The sequence below is a fragment of the Varroa jacobsoni genome, unplaced genomic scaffold (genome assembly GCF_002532875.2).
Source record: "Varroa jacobsoni isolate VJ856 unplaced genomic scaffold, vjacob_1.0 scaffold_472, whole genome shotgun sequence".
Classification (NCBI taxonomy): Eukaryota; Metazoa; Arthropoda; class Arachnida; order Mesostigmata; family Varroidae; genus Varroa; species Varroa jacobsoni.
The window spans coordinates 104,444-127,585 of NW_019213374.1; the positions used below are offsets into that span (position 1 = coordinate 104,444).

At 40.5% G+C, this 23,142-nt stretch overlaps 1 protein-coding gene and 1 long non-coding RNA gene across 7 annotated transcripts in view; one reads left to right on the forward strand and one right to left on the reverse strand.

Moving 5' to 3' along the window:
• The first annotated feature begins 1,025 nt into the window (after positions 1-1,025).
• LOC111260745 (uncharacterized) overlaps positions 1,026-23,142 on the forward strand; it is a 32,794-nt gene continuing 10,677 nt past the window's right edge. For 2 of the 6 annotated variants that reach the window (XR_015311187.1, XM_022833719.2), the window contains exons 1-2: positions 1,026-1,726; positions 16,890-17,288. Coding sequence is in view for 5 of the 6 variants with exons in the window: in XM_022833719.2 (XP_022689454.1) it covers positions 17,177-17,288 (112 nt within the window). In the remaining variant the exon portion in view is untranslated. Of the gene's footprint in view, positions 2,777-11,386; positions 12,144-13,948; positions 14,017-16,889; positions 17,289-23,142 lie in introns of those variants that run through there. The other 4 variants (XM_022833717.2, XM_022833721.2, XM_022833718.2 and 1 more) reach the window with 4 other exon arrangements.
• LOC147753460 (uncharacterized) lies at positions 18,976-22,731 on the reverse strand. The gene is made up of 2 exons (XR_015311188.1): positions 19,602-22,731; positions 18,976-19,359 (listed from the first exon to the last, which is right to left on the reverse strand). It is a non-coding gene; the product is annotated as an uncharacterized LOC147753460 (long non-coding RNA).

Below are 23,142 nucleotides of genomic sequence, written 5' to 3' on the forward strand. Positions count from 1 at the left end.
GGTCGTTGCTAGGTTACGCATAAGTAAACCATAACAAAGCAGCTAACTAAACAATTCGATGGGGGCTATGCCTGAGAGGAACATTTTTTGACAAATTAGTTTTAACTGTGCAGAACGTATTAGCCAGTTTCGCAGAATAGAACTCGTTTTAACGGAATATTCGGTACGTCGGTGCTGGGTGACCGCTCTCCATTGAAATTACATACCTTATTTCGATTAAAAGGGTAGATATATACTGTATTCGCAGGTTAAAATCATTGTATTATTTTCGATTAAAGTTAGTCTTTCGAATTTTGACGCTAGAGCTGCCTTGCTAAACATTGCTTCACACAAACTCTAATGCTCCACTAATTGTAGCTCCACTTTAATAACTGGACCCACGAAGGATTAGTTCCAAAGCACTGAATACCGAAAATATCGGCGAAGATGAATTCCAAAACGGCTCACGTAATGTCAGTACTGTCAAAATTCTGCTACACTGCTAACAAATATTGCGTACCATCTCAGAGAAAACCCGAGTCAGCTAAGTTTTTTTCATTTTCAACGACTCATATTCTCTATCTATTATCGATTTAACGACAACCGTCGCATCATCAAGCAACAAAATATAGGAGCATTCACACTTATTATAACAGAGCAAGCACACTCAATTTTCCGTTATATTTTCCACAGTTATTGATACAGCGTTCACAAATAATATGTAATGCAAAATGTGTTATAAAATGCTACATATGTATATATGTGTTTCGCACACCGGAATCAAAAATAAATTAGCGACCCATTCACTGTAATTTCATTATGCCCAGACGCCACGCAGACTGCAATAGTAAACCTAACTGATGTGTATATAATCTAATAGTTGTCGTTAGCCAGGACGTCACAGTTTTCCCTCTTTCCGACACCTGGCCTCACTCCTCTACTTTGGTCCGTTTCTGCAATCGAATTTTCCCGCCTTTCGTACCACACACCCACCCAACCTTCTTTCGTATCCCCTATTGGTTTTCGGGCAATTGCCTTACTGCTCACAGATGAAAAATCCTATTATCATTAGTATGCTAGCTGGTGAGCATATTTACAAAATGGCTCCGAACTGCTTCAGCTAAAGCTGATCTAAAAGTGCAAAGCGCAGCCACTGTAGCTCTTCAGAGCACATATAAACGGGCAGCAAATCTATCAAGGACGAGGGCTACGGACAACCTGATTAAGTTGGCTTGGCCGCGCTGCATGCACTCGCCGCTCAGGGGCAAACCTAGTTAACTAACGCCCGTGAAACTAAAACCGAAGAAATGAATAGAATATATATATATATATGCTATTAATGCAATTGTAACTACCGGATCCATGAGATATTAATCGATGTTACAACTAGGTGCTGTGCGAATGCCACAGACTGAGCTGCTGTCTGATGGAAGAGGCGCGTAGGAATAAGCATTGCTTCCGTGGGATGGTAGTAACAGAGAGTCTTCTACTCTATATGTACGTGAGTGTGTTCTATGCGTGAGGGTTTGGTTTGGCCTATTTCTTAGTTGGTTTTGAGCGAATCTCGCTCAACCTAGTGAGTGTGTGGAGTGAAGTGATCAGGTGGACTGTATAGTACTCTGAAACTGGGCAGCTCACCCCAGTTGTTCTTCTGTGCCGAAGGACGGCAGGTCGCATCGAATGAAGCAGGAACGAACAGTCTTACTCAGTAACTGCGTGACCGCAGACCCTGTCTAGCTCCTGCAAAGTAAGCTTAAACGGAATAGCACTGCATGCATCCCGTTAGAAGGAGAGTAGGTAGCAATGATTGTGAAACCGAATTTCGTTATAGGTAGAGCTGCAGTTACAAAATAAAGTTGCATGATTATTGCTATATAACGCAGTAAGTAATTGAGTCCTATTGGATATGTTGATTATATAGTCATTGCGCTTCTTTTTCCACGATATTTTGAACGGCGTGAGGTACATCTCTTGATAATCAAATTTACTTGTTCGCTTATTTTTTCGAATTATAAAAGGGATAAAACAAGTTAGCAGTACGGAAACTTTGGCGCAGAGAAGGGAAACAGGGTGGTTGAATTCAGAGCTTTGATTTGGTCCAGGAACATTTGGTTGATGCTTTGTTTCGTTTTTTGGCAAAGAAGTATTTGATAGACATCCCAGGAGATTCCTGTACCCCTGCTGCACTGACACTACGGTTCATGTTGTGTTTGCATCTGATGGTCAGCTGGAGGTGAGTACGCAGTTCGTTTCCGCTGCGACTGCAGCTGGGGCGGAAGTCGCTCGCGCTGTGTTTTAAAGATAGGCTTATTGATAATATTGGTGGACGTTGTTTTGATCGTCGTCGTCTACGTTACATAAGTGTCTCGTTGATTCTGAGTTGTCGAGCTAAATATGTGTGACTTATAGAAGCTTATTAGAAAACTGTTTAGTTATAACACCATATTCTCCAGTACGTTGAAACGTTGACTTTTGAGGAAGTGACTGTGTGTGTTCTAACGGAGCAGTAAGCCAGTCGAAGTGCTACAGTGCTGAGGCAAAAAGCAGGCCCTTGCGCTTATTGTCTTTACCCGACTGCATCTGCTAGCACAATGCAATATTGTATAGGAAATTATGAAGACCAGTGCTTTTTTAACCAGAGATATGATAGGCGTATGGGTGATGAGCAGTGCCTCATAATCACAATTTATTTTTAGGACAGGAGGCAGTAGTGCGAGTAAAGATGAAAGTGTCGCGGAAAATCAGGCACGGAAAGAACCTGTTGCGGTTGGGAGGAGCGATGGAGCCATTTTAGGCTGTACGTAATGTACACATATTTACATATACTCTCCCATCTAATAACCACAGCAGGTTTTTGGGATTGTTTAGTACCTCCGGAGTGTTTACGATGTTATCACTCGGAAGTATTAACGGTCATCGGCCATAGATGTAAATGTTTCCTCACGTACTTATGCTCGCAATTGCTTTAGTTGTTATCTGTGTCAACGGCTGTGCACGTTTTGATGTGTCGCTGCGATAGGGCGTAGACAGATGCGTATGACTTACCCTGACGTCGGATCTTATTATTTTCGGTTTTCTTTTTCTGATACTAACGAAACGAATTCTTCGGTTCGTACATTCTGTACTTGTAAACATATATTCGTACCTTACTCGGTTATTTTTTTCCTTCCAGTGTTAGCCCGTAGTTGCCATAATCAAAATGTCTGTGTATGGTTAGATGTAAATGAGATTCTCCTAAGCATCGGTGGGTGTCTAGTTTATAAAACGTCGGACCGTGTTAATCTACTTGTACGATATGAAGCAGGTCAACGCTCAAAAACATCGTAGCGTTTGTGCTCTGCGACGATAGAGCGATCATCTTGCGCGAGTCGCACCGCCATGAGCGCAGCATGGTCACTCTACTCATAAGCTTTCTTAACTGTGTGTGGCATTTGAACAGATAAAGCTCAGAGTGTCAAAGACTACAGCAACAATGTCGAGTACCACTAGCACCATAACGCGTAGAACGCTACTGTTCGAGTGAAAAGAATCGCGTGTCGAGTTATTTAGAACGGACTTTTAGTTCCCAACGATTTCTGCCGCTTCTAGTCTTTCTGATCAGAGTTGTGGTGTAGTTATTGTTTAATCTACGCGGCCGTTTGACAGTTGGACGCACAGTTTTGCCTGGCTTTGCTAACGAGGACGGCATTACTGCTCTTTGATCACCGTGTACACGCTCGCATTCTTCTAGGCTGGATAAGCTGTGTTGTTATTTCTCGCATCGTATTCGAAACTTGCACCCACTGGCGCCATCGACTTGCCCAGTTGGCGGAAGCTATTTGAGTTAAAATGCAGCAAAAAAGGGACGTAGGAATGCGAAAAATATGCGACAGGCCTATGTTGCCACCTACGAAAAAAAAAAAATAGTGAAATATTGGGCTGTTTGAGCGTAAGCAGATGATGAACATGTAATAAATAATGTAGAAGAAACGCATTGATTTTCATCAGTAATAAATATTTTTGCGATGTTCATTATCACTGCTTGGTTGAATTAATGCCCCGAAAATTATATCTGATATTTATTAACAGAACTATTGCAATCGACAAAGCATGAGATGTAGGTGAACGGAATAAGTTAAGCCTTTGTTACCGAACGAAGTGAAAGGCAGTCACCGTTCACCCCTAAAAATTAGTGTGGTGCGTCACCGAGCTGGTTCTTATCTCAAGTATGTACCATTATTATTACTTTTATCTAATAGTGGTAGAAAAGGAGAGAAGCGAAGCGTAATGGCACGTGGTATTGAGTGTTTTGATGTTACAAACAATAAACAACCAAGGACAACACGTCGAAAATATACTGCACGCTGTTGTAGTCGTCTTGAAACTGAGTCGTCTACGTACATTAGATGCAGGAGCTCCAATGCTACCGATCTCGTAGTGCTAGGTAGCTTCTCTATAACGTTTTCTTCAAAATTTGCGTATGTTGTTGGTCATTACAACATACAGCTGCATGGTTCATCCTTCAGCATGCACAAGTGCATCAAATTCGTTTGGATTAATTTTGCGAGTCTGTGCAAGGAGTAAGTGTGCTATCCTGATTGCCGCTGGCTCTATCTGTCCCGACGAACCATCAAGCAGTCGATGTGGAGATCAGGATTAGACTCAAAGTAGTTCGTAGTTTCCCATCGACGACGGCGTCCTGCCATGAACTGTCTAGGCCATCAGCAATTGCTGCTTTTCCTGGCACGCGCGGTTCCTCTATCGCTCACTCACTGACCATCAGCCAAAACCCGAAAGGCATAAGCATTTGAATATTAGCAGTGGAGACTGGAAGCAATACCAAATAAACGACAGTGACAACACAATAAACTGATATGGAAGAACAGATTACCAGAAATACATGATCGCTGTTGTCCTCACCTTATCAGCCGTATCTCAATAGCATACTTATTTGATGAACGTCGCCGTAGGGCCATGCGATCGACGCTGGAAAAGCTTGCAGATGTTCGGGGTTCACATAATCGCTAGTGGCTTTATGTGCCCCGACCAGGCTTGTCCTAGCGACTGGTTTAGGTCTCTGGATTTCTGAAAGCGTGTATGGCCAAATGCCGCTACTTGTTGCCGAAGTGTTTTTGCTACTGACCCTTACTATGCCATAATAACGAGCAAAGCCGACGTTGAATGTTTCTGATGATTATCCCGATGGTTCCACCCCTACCTCTGCTAGTTGCAGCTGCAGCAGTAGCGGTAGGTAGTTGTAGTAGCATTCGCAGAGGTAGCAGGCAGAGAAGTTGTAGATTTACCCTGGAACGGACCATCGTCCATTTACTAGAAGCAGTAGCAGTTGTAATGGCCACCAACTAAACAGACCCAGAGGGCAGCAGCAATGACGGCAACAGCTCGTCTGAAGGAGTGGAAGATTTTGCCTGTTTTTCTCGAAAATGATTGTGGTTTCTCGCTTTCTCCACGTCTACGTCCGGGGACTGTCATCTTCCGCGCTGCCGCCTCCAGTGTAGCAGTGGCTCGGCGCTTGAGTGATTGCACTGACTGCACTGTGGCTGTGCTCTCTTCGTTCTCAGAATCAGAAGCCTAGTAGTACTGCTTCGTAGTATCAAGGAAGGTATTAGTAATGCTTAGCTGAAGCTGTGACACCATTTGGCGATGTTCTTGTTTGCGGCTGTTGAAGTGGGTGACCTGCGAACTGTGTCAGAACTGAATGCGATCGACGAGATGACTAGTGAATGGACTTCGTCAGGGCGGAGAAGAGCGGACGGGTGGGTGATCAGACGGAAAAACAAAAAGCCAATCGGTAGCAAAAGGAAAAAGAAACATCGATAATACCATGGCGGAACAAGATTCAAATCGATATCTCAAGGTGGGTCGTTTGTCTGCATTTTTTATTAAGCCTCGCCTGTGACTGTGTAAGGTGCTTTGTTCGCTGCGCCTTCTAGCTCCGTTCATCTCGACTGGATGGTGCTGTTGTAGGCAATTCTTCATTTTGACGATTCAGTCAACGATATTCTGCCATGTGTGATTGTTGCGATCCGTCGCCATCACTATCACCATTTGCGACTGCCACACCAACAGCTGTTATTGCTAAAATTGTTAGTGATTTAATAGTAATTGCTGGAAATGTGCTGGCAAATGGTTAAGGCTAGGCAAAGATCCCAGATAGGTTTGCAACATTGGAAGAATATGATTTATTATAATAAAGATGATAATGATGAACTTAATGGAAAACATTTGCTTTACGGCAAGTTATGTCATAATAGTATCGAATAGTGACAGAGCACGTGCTAGCGGCACTCAAGGGCGGTTACCAGGACAGATCAGAATGGGACACCAAAGAGATGCCATACAAAGTGATGCGTGCCAATGGCGAAAAAGTGATGGCAGTATTCAAGCACTTTCACTCAGGGCGAATTTAATTTTAACGTGTATTTCTTTTCTTTATAGAAAGGCAATAGTTTAAATGGAGAAGTTTTGCTGAATCGCATTTGTACTCAGCTGCGGGAATTTCATGGTGCAGTACTGGCAGATACAGAAGTAGATTAAGTTAAAAAATTGAGATGGCATGTGGATGCAATCACTTGTTAAGGGTCATTAGAATTCAGAAAGTTAATGCTGGCTGAGCATTGGTATTAGACTGATCAGTATTTAAACAGAATAAATATAATACGGAACACCGTTTCCGTTTTAAACGTTTGCGCTTTAAGTTTGTTTTGGCTTTGAACATACCTCTACTTCTTTTGACGATTATTCATATTAAGGAAGCCTCATTTCATATCAATTGCTACAAATAAGTACCACCATCGTTAGAAAGGCATGTTTTTTTTTAACTTTTCGATTCAGTCGAATCATTTTGTTATAAGAATTATTTATCATGGGTCGCCGTTACTTCTGCAGGCATAAAAGCAAAAGCCACTTACAAAAACTAGGACAATAAGTTGCGCTTAGCAGACACTGCCTACTTCTGGCGACAGTGATGTAGCACAATAATTATGATTTGCTATTATTAATTTACAAATGTATGTGATGACAATTAACAATTAAATATTAACGGCACTTTTACATTCACCAATTAGATCTTTTCTCCAATGTGAACTGATTAAAGTAAGTAATAGTAGTGATCCAAAGCAAACTATTCAGTGCTTAATAGCTGCCCAGCAAGACATTGTTCGTGCCATTTAAATCAACATGGTGATGATCATACGGATACGCCTAACAAAAGAATAATACTGAATAACGAAATTTGATGCTAAAGATATTAATTTAAACACTGTTATGCATTATAACAAAACCTTATTCATATAAATGTACCAATGGTATTGAATTTAATAACATACTAATCACTTCCATTTCATGTATGGATAGAAATGCTACGTCTAGTGTCGAGCCGGGCGTGTTTTCCACGAACATGTTCTATATGTAACTTGATTATTCTTTCCTACCTCGCAACTTTAGCAATTATCAGAAATATGTTGAAAGCGTTAGTGTATTGTGATATTTGTGATAATAATAAGGTTTCTGTTATGAAGTGTTTACTGACATCTTATGGCATTCAAAATATGAACGCGTGTTTTTCTCTTTCAAAGACAGTTCATGATTTTTGGAAAATCCTTACTTAAAAATGTCTAATCTTATTGTTTGTTATGGTAAAATAATCAAAAATGAAGAGATTATTTTTATGTAGCGGACGCGTCTATATATATGCTATCACTAGTTCTCTTCCTGAAGCATAGCTTCAATGAGGCGGTAGAATTTAACATGCAAAATGAAGCTGGGATAATATAATCAACATAGTCAATACGTTCCGCGGTCAATCATTGGTAGAAGAAGCCTTCTTGGTATACTGATCATGTTCCATCTGGCGTTAATCCCTAAAAACTTTCGACTGGCTATGCACGTGATGATATCTCATCCGGCCATTATTTGAGGATTGGTAGTTACCGATTATGAATCAATTTAAACGCTATAGAAAGGAGAATTAATAGATTTTTAGAAGCTATAGAAAAAAGTCACTGATTTTGACACATAAAATGTTACCACAGTGTTCGTTTTTGCAGCGAAAAATATTAAATTGTACTGAAATTCTTCCAGTTTTCAAGTTTATACGTAGACAAAGGCCAATAACGATTAAATAAACAAATTATATTCTTAATAGTTAACTATGGTTTAGTTACCTGTGTTCACAATAAAATAATTATGTATATAGGTCCTTCATTATTTGGCCTTTGTATCTGCTTCGTTCTATATTTCGTGTTGTTTTATGTAAGTTCACATTAATTCATGTACTTAATGAGAAGAGTGAGGCGAGCATAGTGCGTTGTTATAAACGAGAAAAGGTCTGCGCTCCAAAGGCGCTGTGGCATACGCTGCGGTGCGCACAGCTCGTTAGGGGAAAAACGTTAGAATACACTCATGACTGCCGTAGCTAGGCCAATGCAGATGAGCAATAGATACAATTTTTTCATAAAGCCATGGCGAATATACAACCGATAGTAGCGGGCCACTACCACTGCTATTATCGTAATTTGTTTGTCATTACATCACAAATAGGGCGCATAATATTCTTGTTAGATTGTCGCATGACGAGTTCCATCCACTTCGTAATATTCGAACGGTCAGACCTGTACGGTGTAGCCCGCCTTATTCCGGGCTGAGGACTTAGCAGTACGCTTGCAGTGTTATCAATCATATCTGGATAAATGTTACTGGGTTAGCCGTCTACCTCGATGTTGACAGTAAATTGGTCGATACGTAGCTGGAGCAGTTATAGCAAGTTTTTCAAAATTTTGGCTAATGATATTTTGAGATAAACTAAATAGAACTGGATCTGAGCAAGATCGATAATACCTACCATGATATATACGTATGATGTGTTCAAGGAGGGCCATGTGCATTATATCGCTAGCAATATAGTGGCATTTCGCTACGGAGTGCAAATCATGGTCGCAATGGGCGGCAAATAGGGCAGGCCAAATCTGGTATACACAATTTGGTACATACATATACTCAGTCCCGCCAAGAACACGCATGCGCTATACATTTTCTGTGAATAGGAAATGGTTATATATCTGACCAATTCGCTATGTGAACCACATTTTGAGTGCATCGCGATAACAATATCAGATGAAACAGCATCTGTTTATTTTTGCAACACGTTAGTTTTAGTTTTGTGATGATTAAGTTGAGCCATAGTCAAAAATAATTTATAAAACGGCTATCGGCCTTATATTACTGGCTAAGATTTTTTGCTATCATGATGAATAATAATGGTATTTTCCATCTGACCTAAGTTTGCCGTCTGCAAATCGTTGATTGTTGAAGTGCTCTATTATTGCCAGCAAAATTTATAATATTATTTAAACACGACGCGTTATCTTTTTGCTTTCTACGTCCAACGGTGAAATAGGTGCATAAAGCGGCTGGAGGGGTAGAAAGCGGCAGGTTTTTTTATTTCAGGGTCGAAGAAGGGAAAACGACGCACGAGCTAGCAAACGGAAAGGAATCCAAGGGAGAACTGGTGACTTAAACCTTAAAGGGAAGATATAGGAAGTGACCCGCTTTTTTCCCTGTTTAGTGACGTCATCGCACTCCCGACAGATTTTCTGCAACTTTCTGTTGAAATGACCGATATAGTTTGGCTGAAACCTTTATTAGATTGTCTTCAAGTAGCGCGCGGAATGCAGACAGCGAATCAGACGTGATAGTTCCACCGCTTATGTCTGGCTTTTGGTTTGTCAACAAATCTAAATGCCATTGAGGACTGTGATCGTCGACTGCTTGGCTTTATTTATTTTTAAGAACCTTAAGTTGGGTAATTTTTGATAAAAGGATGTTATATACTTTCTGTTAATAGAGAATAGTGGTAACAGTAGCTCTTTGCATTATTTGTAGCTTAGATCTGCAATTATTCTAGTTCTATTCTGCTAGTTTTAATAAACCACACCAATTTGTTGTGAATGTTTACACGAGGAAACGCCATCCATGGTTTACACAACGAGCAATAACATTTGAAGCCGTTACCTTTCATTTGCCTCAGAAAATCGGTACATATACAAACTCAAAATGAAATATCCAGTTCTCGTTTTACATAATTCGGACGTTAATTTTAACATTTTGGTAAGTCATCTTCGTTAGCTCTTTGCCTTTAGAGAGCCTAATCTTAAAGAGTTGACTTTTCGAAAAAATCATACGGAAAAAGTCGCATTTAACGATAAACTTTTCACTATGAGTTTTCCGTGACCACTTCTGTGATCACAAACCCAGTCGTTTTAAGCTTTTCGATGCGATGGCGCAAGAAATTATTGAAGTTAGGGCATAACGAGTTAATTTGAAACTTAGATAAATCAGTATCATCACAATGGGCTCTCGTCTATTGCAAGAACCGGCGATGTCCGTATTTACGCTAACTGTTCGGCATCATAAGAGCATAAAAGAAATTGACAACTACTAATTGCATTCACACTGAACAAATGTGGTTGTATGGTGAAGCTCAGTATATTTAGCACTCATATGTGAATACAGGGCGGTAATTCTTTGCAAAATTTTAACTTCCGTCAAAGTTTACGATCCAAGTATCATTACGATATGCTCTAGTCGCAGTTGATAGCTTTTAGCGATACTTCTGTGTTCAAAATGCGATGATATTTCATGAAGCTCTAACAGGATGCTATATGGAAATCGTGACAAGGCATTCAGGGTGACAATACTGATGCTCAAGTTCATACACCCAGTGTAGCTTAACTTCCTGGATACCCGGGACATTTTTTAGGTGTATCTGAGCAATTCAAGCTTTGTGGAAGTGATCGTTGACGCTATTATACAGTAGAGGTCGTGGATGTAGCAATGGTGTATTGGGCAGGTTATTGAGTTATAATATTTTTGAGATAAAGGAATCTTTTTTTTTAATTTCAATTTACTTATCTATTTCTTGTTCACTGGTTGGTTTCCTTTTTTTTTTATTTGCCCTAATATTGGAGATGTCGGACAAACTAAATAACAACAAAATACGAGCAGCTTGTTGATGGGCGTCGTTTCGTGTGCTAATTCGCTCACTCAGTGTGTCGCAAACGAAACATCATACTTATACAGAGCTGATAACCAGGTATCCGCAACAAATAAGAGAAACTGAATATATATATCTGTCATCATTAATCTATTATCTTTTGTGAAGTCTTGCTTCCCACAGGATCAGTTATTAGGCTAAGTAGGAAATTTTAAAGCATGAACTGAACTCAACCAAATAAACAGTTAAGTTCGGTTTAATCGGACTGCTTCAGTGTTAAGTTAAAGCGGGGTGTAACGGTGATGTCTAAGTATTTGTATTGTGATATATACGCTGATCCAAGGCATGATCAGTTAATTTATAATGACTAAATTTCTGTATGCGTATACGTAAACGAAATTAATCATTTCCTTTATTATATTTCGTTTTTCGAATAGCTTGTCAAGGCCAAAAAGTGACAACTTTCATCATATTTTTCAGGACGGTTTTGTAACCGTTAGTATTTTATTGAGTCGACTTATATTGTACGAGTGGTTACAAATAGTGTTTTTAATACATGCCAAGAAGTGCACCGTTGCCGGGATAATTTCAATAAAACGTCATTAGCCATTGGTTGTTTCTTACCTCCCTGCTTATCGTATCATCGGCGTTCTATTTTTTCTTGATAGGTCCTTCCATGATTGCATAAAAGCGACCCGGCCACATTATTATTTACATAAGGATGATTTTTGTGCTCGTCACCAAAAGCGTACCAGTAAAAAACGAAGCTACCTCAAAAGTTTACGCGCAGTTATATCAAATGTATCCTCACCCGACTTCCCGTAACAAATTATGGCTCTTCCTTGTACGCGCTGCCGGTCGATAGCGGATATTTTAGACTTGGAAGTCGATCAAAGTTATTATTTGTGTATATAATCGCTGAACGTGTTACCAGACTGGCTAGCAATATTCGTCATTCACCCGTCGCAAATGGTCTTAGTTTTCAAAAGGGGAACTGAAATTACAAAGTTCAAAATTTCCAAAGGCAACATAGACCAAAAATAAATGTGTAAAATAACAACGATATTCTTGTATTTCACGATTCACTTGCAGACGAAAGTAAGACGTCCCTAAGGTAGCTCTGCAGGCATCATATTGACGATGGGTATGCACATATTCATCCGTGGCCAACAACGTAAGATGAGCTAACACCAAAGTACCTATTAATAATCCAGTATCGTAGTAGGCTCATTTTATTAGTGGCAATTAGTCAGCCATTTCTGAAGCAGTATAAGCGCTATCTAAACCAGCAGTGTCGACGATGGCCACAGTAAATCGTCAGTCTGGCAGAATGATGACCTCGATGATGAGTAAATCGTTTTCGTATAATGACCAGCGCAGCTTTTCTATATCTAGACGCGTGTGTGTGTGCGTGTGCTTGTGCATCAGCTTCTCGGTACTCAGGTGCGTCGTGCAGTCAGCGCAGACGTTACCTATAATGGGTTAAACGGCAGCAAAATGGACAACGTAACGCGCGCGCGCCAGTAACCAAGGCATGCTATTAATACGCCGGCCGGCAGACAAGCCGTTTGTCATTTTTGCCTCATTTATTTGTCTATCCTTCCGTAGTGGACTGTCTGACTATTTGACTACACAGTATCGTATTGCCTGAGATTATGTTATGAAGTCAAGCAATAACAATAGTCATTTTGCTACTTCTAGTAGAAGTGGTAATCTATAAACAAGAGTGAATTTCTGAAACTAACAGTGCGGCATCATTTTCAGAATGGTAGCTGGTTACAGTGCCAGCGATCTTATTAATACAGAGCCTGTCAGTTAACTGCTATTTTGCATCTATCTTTTACCGGCTATATAAATGCTGTTACCTCAATGGTTGCCCTTAATGGTGCGTACCGCGTGCTACTCTAATAATAATAACGATAATGACAACATCAACAAGCATAAAACGGGAAAAAATCCCTCAAGAGATTCTATTAGTGAATTTATTCTTACTGAAGTATTGCACCGCCAGAGGGTAAGGGCCATCTTACAAGGGTACAAGGCCGCTAACGGCGACCGTTAGCGGCCTTGTACTACGGTTAGATTCTCTCAGCGTTAACTTCGCCGTAAAACGTGTACAATAGTGTAAAGTGACAATTATAGCAACCGCGATAACAATAACGGAAGATACTCAAAATGATAACAGCTACAGAAACCACAACTGAAACGGGAATAGATAGATGGTATCGTCACGTAATTAAAGCAATGCTGGCTATTTAACGTACTATATTGTACATATATCTCAGATTAGGGGAGAAGACTGCATGTACGTTTGAATAGATAGGACGTTGACTACGTTTACATACCTCTTTCGTGCGTCGTGTCTGACAATTGTTAAGGCTGGCGTATACTCTTTCATCGTAGCCTAATCTGTTCATGCGATATTTTTTCTATGGTCGGCTTGACGTCAGTCTGCATGAGAGTCTGATGCTCCACTGATCTTCCTGTTATATTTTCCATGATTAGCCTTAATGTTAGAACGCTGGTGTTGGCATACTAATCCAGGTGCCTATACGATGCTTTCACTCGCCAACAAATGCTTTGTTGTCGGTTAAAGTGCGTTAACGCGATTTGTCTAAACAAAAACATTGAGGATCGCGGAGGCTTCCGGACAGGGAATTCGTATATCGTCTGACGTTTTCGTACGTTTGTTTTCTGCGATTGCATGAACACTGTACACGGACCAAAGAAGACTGTTCGAGCAGTGTAACTGCACGTGAAACTGTGTGTGTCGCGTTATAGGATCGTACGTGGCCTCGCATTGCTCGTATAGCGCTTTTACCATATTTGTTTGTGCTTTCTTAAGCTCGCCTAAAAACAGGACCAGAAAATAGTGTTCTTGTGTACGTGTACGAAGTAGCTCAAGTGTGGTGTGATCCTTTTCGTCGACAGTTGTATCGTCAGTTTCTTTAGCAACGAAGCGACTATGTTTCTACGAACCTAATGGTCACATGGAAGATAAGCGCCGCTGCAAACTTGCAAATGCAATATATAGCTACTATGAGCAGGTGCCACGTTTCCTTCCAGCTAAACAAACAAGCCACTTTAAATAAACACTTTCATAATTGGACAAACAGCGCGAGAGCCGGCACTGTTTGCTATTATCTTACGTACTTCTGTCTTGACTCCCCTTGACAATATCATTTGGTAGAATGAAATCGAGCATAATCAAGTTTATATATGTACACTACGCTGCTGACTTACATACCTAGTGGACGTTAGATCGAAGTACGGAGGATCGGTGTGGTTGACGTGGACAATTTCAAAATAAGGCATCATAGGTAGATCTGCCCGATCGCTCGTAAACCAACCCAAACTCAATAAGTCGGACGTCCAATCACATTTTCCAAGTAAAAATCTTGATAAAGCAAATTCTGTATTGAATAAGAGAAACGCAGTTATCTACGAAGCGCCTAATCGTAGTTCCTTGCGCAAACGATTTCGCTTCGATATAGTCACTGTGGCTGGGGCTGATTGGTTAGCTCTGTTGCTAATCGGCGACTTAAATATAAGGTACTAAAGATGAACAAGTAGCAGAAATTCGAAAACAAGAGCCATCAACATCGCAATAAACAATTTTACCATCTGCTTCCCTTTTTGTTTCCTGCTTCAACAAAGGGCTATATTAAAAAATAATTCTTCAGCGGTAGATACCAATTTTTGTTGCTGTAATGGGTGGTATTTTAGTTGTCATGTTGTCACGCTACCAGTGAAGTGCAAAAAGATAAGGAGCGCAATTTTGTGTGGCGACAAGAACCTACTATGTAAAAGGCGCACATTTAAGAACGTATTCGTATAACATTGAATAGGTTGGCGGCACAATGAAGGAAACACACGACCGGGCTAACGCTGCGTTTGCTGCTGCTGCTGCTTGGCTAGCGTGAAATGGTGCACGAACAAAAGTAAATACCGCCATATTACGTTGATCGTCTCGATCGTCGTTTTACCGGCCGTCTTTCCCGGTTTGGGCCGTTGTTGACCCTGTGGGGCGGATATCTTTCGAACGGCCGAACCTACGACACAGTGTAGGGCAACGGGACCAAAGTCCTTCTTTGTACTCCCTAACTACCGTCGTAGACCAATAGTTTACTTCAACTATGACACACAGGACATACCGTCCGATCCCTCAGCATAGCGAAACGTGAAGGACGTTGACGACGAATATCGTCGGGGTCTTGGTGCGCGGATAAAAGCAGTTTTCAGAGCTCCGTTCGGCTCTGATGTTTTCTACTAGCTGTCTTTCATCTTTCCTCTCACCGTTGATTCTACCTATGTGGATTCGAGAGTCAACGAACGAACGACATTTCCGGTCACATCGAAGATAGCTGGAAAAGCTAAGGAGACAGCTGACAGGCAAGACTATATATCTGTCAGTAGGCGCATAAAGACGCGAACGTACCTTACGAAAGGTCCGTGTGGAAGCAGAGCATGGTTCCTAAAATCAGAAAACAGTAGGAAACCCATATTTTCCGAGTGAAACCACCAGAGAGAGAAGGACATAGAAAGCTCAAAGCACGTTCAAAAAAAAGATCCAGAATTTCTTAAAGGCTGACAATTGGTGATAGCAGTAGCAGTGGTATAAGTAATATATATAAGTATCAGTATACGTTTAAAAGGTTTAGAAGTTTATCGTCAAGAGGTATTGTTCGCTCCGTACTGCTAGCCATGGCATTTGGGCTTCGAAACATGGAAGGACATACATGCCATACAACGTAGAAGAAAACGCCTACAGATGAACTATGTTTAATTGCAGATATATCAAATGGTAACACTTGAAGAAGGTGGTAGAAGTAGAATAGTGAGGTAACTTGGGTCTGCTAAGGAATTCAAGTAGCTAAATTTATATTGTACACGACTCTTTGAAACTAAGCAGCGAAGCTTATAAAAAGGAGTGAGGAGCACTGAGTCGCACAATTTGCGCAAAGCTTTACTCAATCATTTTGCCGATGAACATAGAAAATATTCGTTTCGAAATAAAGCTGGGGTTACTGAATGCTAGACTATGAGAGAATCAATTATGACGAAGGCTATCTTAATTAAATGACCTTATCTTTGAATGATATGCTACTGTATGTGAATTGTCGTACTTCCTTCATTTTCTAACAAATGGTGGAATTTGCCAAGATTATGAAAGGAAGAACAATTTGCCAAGTCAATCTTGGGCAATAAATCTATACATATAAAGTGGAATAACTAATTTCTTACGAAAAACGGATACAAGAAATGGTCTTGCGTCTAGAAATGTCCCAGTATATGAAATCATTTAGCCCGTATTCTAATCACTACTTGGATGATTCAAAATCTATAAAGTACTGCAGACAGTAACTAAGGATAACCACTATAGATTATAGATGTTAAGTGTTTATAGTGGTTACATTGTATTTTTAGGGCATTTTTCTTTAATTCATCGTTAACGATGGTGACGCTATGCTTAATTACTTGCTCACGTATAAGTGTATTACGTTATACATTAATGACGCTCAGTTTCTGTGGTACCTAAATATCTCCAAGTAATTCTTCTGGTAATTTCGGAGCCTTTGCTTTAGGCTAACGAGTAAATGATTTTAAAGTCGTAGTTTGGAGCCAGACAGACTCGTCTGGTAGAAGAATTCCGCAATATGCAAATTAACCCCACAGGAAAATTTCTGTAAAGATGGGTGATATCAGCAAATAGGCCCGTGATCTCAAAGTTCGGTACGTTCCTCTGCCATTTGATTTTATTGGCAATCGGTTATTTCCTGTATTTAGACTTAAAATAGTTATTTGCATCATCTCACTTGAAAAGAAGGCCATTTTGGATCAAGCCATATGTCCAACCACTGGATTCTAATGGTTGTTTTCTTCTATGTGTATGTTTCTGCTTTTCCTCATCGATTTACAGGAGTAGCAATTGCTGCGGTTCAGTGAACGGATCGTCGTTCGTTCTTGTCTCGCGGGCGGTGTATTCTTCGTTTTTCGCGATCTGTCGCTGCAGCCTTTGACACCAGCATCGTCGATAGAGGCGCCAACGCTGAAACGATGGCTGACAGTTGGGCTGGTGCCGCGCTGAAAATGTGCTGGCCCTTGTGACAGACATTGGAACACTTAATTGTTCATCAGTTACGATTGTAATAGGTTTGTTGTAAATGTTGCGTGTGGAGTAAACTGCTCCAACCAACGTCATTCGAAATGACAAACTTCACAGCCCGAAGGGAAGGTCGACAACAATCTAACAACTGCCGCTATGATAATCACAACAGAAATGACGCCAGCAAAACGATTCTTATTGGGGTCGCTGCAGGTACGAGTTTACAATACGTTTGTTTCGAGCAACCTAATCCTCACTGAAATCATAGATAATATTTATCACTGAAGTAAACTTCTGTTATTACCATTATTGTGCCAGCCTTTGTCTCATCCTATCTCTTCCTTCACGTACTATGGTGATGCTTTGTTTATTCTGGTTTGTTCGAGTCAGTGCAGGTTGTTAATATTGGATTTGGCGTTTTTGGGCTTTGATCTGATGAGCAAATAATACAAATAACGCAGTGTCAATTTCATATGTAAATTACAATACATCACCTAGTTCACCTGTCCACAACGGTTTCCTGTCATATTTTGATAGATAATCTCCATTCTGAAGATGGTGGACCGTACCTCTGGATTTCTTTACTCTTCACTCAGATACTGGGTAACAGAACAGAATGATGAAATGAAAATACCATGAAATAGTTTTTAAGTAGGATGACTGCGTATTGATCATAACCGAATGCCGAGGCTTGTAGCAGTAAAGCTACGTTGCGTAAAGGCCCTGTGTTCTGTGGTTGAGTTTCTCCTTTATGATAATCCCGATAAATCGGTCGTTTTGGCGATGTACACGCAGGCAGACAAGCAGATATTGTCGGCTCCATTGATGTAGTCTACCATCGACTACTGCAGCCTATGTTCCTGATTTGCCACTGCCGTATGGGCGATATGAGGAACAAAAGGCTAGCTCATTACACCCAGTTTGCTACGAATTGTACACTGACCTCGTAAGCATGTTGTGTATTTTTAATGTAGACAAAACGTAACTGTTCTTGATCGTTGAAAAATTCAATAGTAATTCTGCTATCATGTAAGGCGACCTCCGCACGTGGCCTAATTGTCGAGAGTGTCATGCAGTTCCTATAGATACCTACACATTAGAGAACACGGATTAGATACCACTCGTTTCATTCTGTTCTGCCAGAACGCAATTCTAACCATTTAATAAGTTGGCGACCAGCGTACAAGCTGCATGACTGGTAATGTTCCAGCAGGTCAAGGTCAATCAGAATATCACAAATTATATAAAAACAATTCGATCATCTTTCTTGTCCATAATCATTCAATCAGTGTATATATAATCGAGTGGTAAACGAGCACTCACTTCAACGGGGGTATCGTCACTTTTGTGAAAACGTCCCTCACAGTGCACTTGCAGCCATGGCCCCATGATGCCATATTCGACGAACGTTCAGGTAAAACGATAACTTCTAGCGAAGTTACACAAAAATGAGTAAAACAAACACAACTTATGCTTTTTTCACTAGCGACTTTCTTGCTTGACTCTCTGTTAGCGCCGTTAGCATTCGCATCGTTCATGCATATAACTGTTTGGCCATATCTTTGATGAGATTAGTAGCGGTTCGTTTTGAAGCGTTAGACACTTCAATGATGACTATGTCACAAACACACAGAATATACTAGATGTCGCATTTAATTAACGAAAAGTGATTCGTAAAAAGGGTTTTTCAAGTTTTTTTTGCCATCTTGACGTGATCGGCGCAATTTTGATGTTATTATTAGATGATGTAGAACAATTAACGATCGTACAAGTTTGATTATGTGGCGTAATTGTTTTACGAAACATCAGCAGATTGAGTAAAATGGAAAGAATTTCCAGCGCTACTGTGTGAAGCGCTGTTCCGCAAACACGTTTTGTAACTTATCACATAGGAATCATATGTATGTTTATTCAGTTTATTCCAACGATATACAGTATAGCGGCTTTAGTATTAATTCTAGTAGGTTTTATAAAAGATGGACCGCGTCTTGGTAGATCTGGAGGTTGACGACGACGATAACCATTAATATTAGATAGGTAATTAACACGTCTGCTGACTGTCTTATGAGCACACTTACAGACTTTTGTTAGCAGTAACGATAGTCCGTCCATGAACTTATAAATCGGGCTTGATCGACGAATAGTAAAAGTTGTATGTCTACAGTTCAATCAACGAGCGCTTGCCAGTCCCCATATTCATTCCTCCGAAAGGCATCAACACCATTTCTGTAGCAACGATGCATTATTATTATGTTCGTCTTCTACTGGCTATGTCGTGATCAGGCTGAAAAGCAAATAAACTATTACAGATATACTTTACTAACGAAATAACTCTAAATAAATAGACTGGTAGTCTATCTACCTCTGTGGGATAAATGAGCGACACCATTACGAAGAACAGCCAGTGCACGTTAGTGTACGCGCGCGTTATCGAACCGTTCTTGTTCCCGTGTTGTTATCAATGGGACACTGCCAAGCAACCGGGTCAGCTTTCCCGTTCCTTTTGCCGCTGCTGCCATTACTTACCTATAATCTCTCTGTATCCAGATTTGCTCACCGAACCACGGACAGGCAGACGTCCGATGGCCGCCCTGCTCATCCAACGACAGTAACAATGGTATGATTCATGTCACTCTTTGGCTTCGCTTTATGATGACGGGTGCATCATGAATGTCGCTCTGGTCTCGTCACGGCAACGACTCATTTATTATTATTTATTACGGCAATGACTTATTTGTTAAGTCATTATGGCAGTTAGTTGCAGCCGGTTACTGTTTCCAATTTTGCTTTATTCTTTATGCTATACTGGCGTCGTGAAACGATGCGCTGACCGCATCGGTGCAGATTGCATGCCACTGCTGCTGTTGTTGTTTATTACCGAGCCTCTGTGTAACAAGGGCAAATATTTAGAAGCGTAGATAGCGGTCATAACGATAAGAACGATCAATGGTGCTAGTGGTAACCATGGCAGGCAATAGCTACTAGGATGCAGTATGTAAATTTAAAGTAAAAGAGACTTTTAGTAACAGTAGCTATCTTTTGTTTTCTATGTTGCACTTATACAAAACTGATTAAATGAACGGCTCACTAAGGAACAAGAATTCACGTAGGGATCGAATGTTGAAGTAGGTCGAATTTGCGCCTAGCAAGGCTAGCATAACCTATATAAACCTATAGAAAACCCTATAAAAAAACATACAGTCTTATTACGTTTAGTTCGGTGCTTTCGGATTTTGCTATGGAGCGACTTGAGAGAGGTGATTACATGTCTCACGTTTCTTTTTCCGTGAGGGGTCAATTTTTCGACGGCTCGTATGTTTTGAGGACGGCGCCATATATTGTGTGCCCTACATGTCAACGGCAGGTGAGTCTATTATTTGACGAAGTCTTTCTATCGTCCTTCAACTATGCACACACTTACAGTTGGCACTAGTAGTGGCCAAAGGCTGCTGTTGGCATCGTTAGACCAGCAGTAATAGCCAATATGCCAATGACTCCATTGTCATCCGTCGTTTCGGACGATACGAAAAAAAACTCTAAAAACACAGATAAATGGGACAGGATCAGCAGAAGGACAGATCAATGATTACAGCGTATCAGGACGTTAATACGAATTCCCCTTGCTTCCGATTGACGAGCTACTGCAACAGTGACTTTTCAGTCGGAAACTACCATGTTGTTGTGGTAAATTGCAACCTGGCCTGCTTGATCAGCGGGGTCTATCTGCCGAGTTGGCAGCACCGTATCGAACGATAATTTCAATGTTGAAAACGTTTCATTAAGTGGAAACGGAGACAACTGCTGAGAAACGGCATAGATATTTCAGAGATGATTCATGCTACGATCTTGAAAAACTATGGATTTATCGGTTTTATCGCCAATAAAAGCTGGCTGTTCTAGCAACAAGGGAATATTTAGAGTGATCTGCTACAGTATGATCTGGAAATTTTTTGTGACATATTTTGGTGCGATGGGAGAATCGTTCAGATTCAGTTTGCGTTACTTCGATTGTTCTATAGCGATGCAGGAAATCGAATTTCCTAGGACATGATAACGTCTAGGTATTCCTAAAGATAATCTTCTATTAGGCCTTTTGCATAAAGCGTGACATTGTGAACTTGAACGTTTCAGTCCTTTTTCCCGGATGTAGCTTCCTATTTTCGGTTGAAGCGTGAACCACTACCCCCCCTAGATTTTCTGTCGTTTGGATAGCAACTTATTTACCCCACAGCTGCAAAACTCTGAAATACGAGATTCTATGAACCTTCGAAAGATAATTCCATTATCATACTGAGATTGGAACAGTTTTTCTATTGAGAAGTTGTCATGATTAAAAAAAAATGGTAATCTGTTTTATAGTATGATGATTGGGGAATAGCTTCAAATTGTAACTCTGAAATTTTTCCACTGCGATTATTGCGGTATTGGGTCGGAGGGTTGATAGAAGTAGCTTACTTTTATCCACTAATCTTGTCTGCTTCACGCAAAGTTCGTTTGTATATTCGTCGTCTCTAACTGCTGACGGTATAGTGCAAATGTAATCGACTAATTCATAAAACCATAGCAGAACTATGCGCTTGCTTTAGGCTGGTGGCCAATTGGCTCTGCTGCATGCGCCCGCTGTCGTAAGAAATCTGTTTCCTATCATGAATTGACAATTTAGTGCAAGAATAGGTTACCGTTTTTACGGGATAGCAGGGAGAATTAAACGTCTCTGTTTAATTTAATTTGTCCATGTTTTGCCTTGACATCGATTAATATTTTTGCTTTTTTTTTTACGTACACTGAACATGAGTGCTAACACCCGTGCTCTTTGAGATAGGGCGGCTTCCACCACAGCTCTAAACCCTCTCGATTGATTTGGCATGAGACTCATTCTCAAGTTAAATATTTTCTTTCCGAAATCTTTAAGCCGTCTGCTCACAATGTTTCTAATCATAGTAGAACCTTCACCGAATACAAGGCTTTATACGCCGAGCTGTTTCTGCTGCTGTAATTCCAAAATGGACCCATATTCGTAAACCGCTCGAATTTTCTTATTTTTCATGATCCACTATAACCCATATGCGAAAAGCCCGAGAGGCGATATCCGACTCAGTGGTCTTTGATGACAAAGAAAGAATACAGGGACATTTCGAACGCAAGAAAAAGTGCCACAAAAGATTGCGCTGTTCTAAAATAGCCCCGTCTTCTTCGTTTGTCACGTTTCAAGCTGAACGACCTAATACAACGTTTAGTGAAAAAATCTGGGATTTTTTTGGAAATGCATCAGATTGCTCGAGCGGTCTAATCATGGCTAAATGCATGGAATTGTCATGTAAAATATTTTCTGATAATACATCCAGGCAAGGATAATTTTTATAGTGGCGCCACGTTCGCTACTGTAAGTGTCATTATTACGAATATTTCGCACCATTGTCAAAATGACAAAAATTTTAGCCATTTAAAAGTTAATGGGCTTCTTTGTTGAATGTTACGCCTCCTATTGACGCTTGTTTAAATCCAACTGGACGGTGAACCAGTGAAGTTTGCTACCGACGGTTCTTCTATATGAGAGCTGGGGATTACAGAGAATGATAAATAATCCATGGGAATTACGAATCATTCTAATGGTACAGAATGATTTCATGTAAATTTTGTTGACTAGAACTTTAAAATAGGATCACTGGTACGAAGTCCAAATCTGATTAAGCCGTTATAAGCTATAATGATTCGGATCGATCAGTGTGGAGTCATCTTCTCTGCATATCCCATTCTGATTTGAACCTTCGCTGTTTAAAGGCCGTCGACTCAAGGAGCTTCGCGCAGCACCTCGTCATCGAAATAGAATGTTTCAATTTTCTTCTTACTACCGTATGAAAGTACTGTTGAATTTTTTGTCGTAAGCCGGAACGTTGCTAGGGTGGTGTATATATAACAAGTTTTTAGTGCTAGTTAGGTGACGAGGGTCTGATAGTACTCGAAGACCGCGTTTCTTATGGAGTCTGCAGAACAGTCTACTAGTGGCAAGGACGTGCTGGTCGGCCTGGCTGAGAAAGAACAGAACTGCAGTTGCAGACTGATAGAG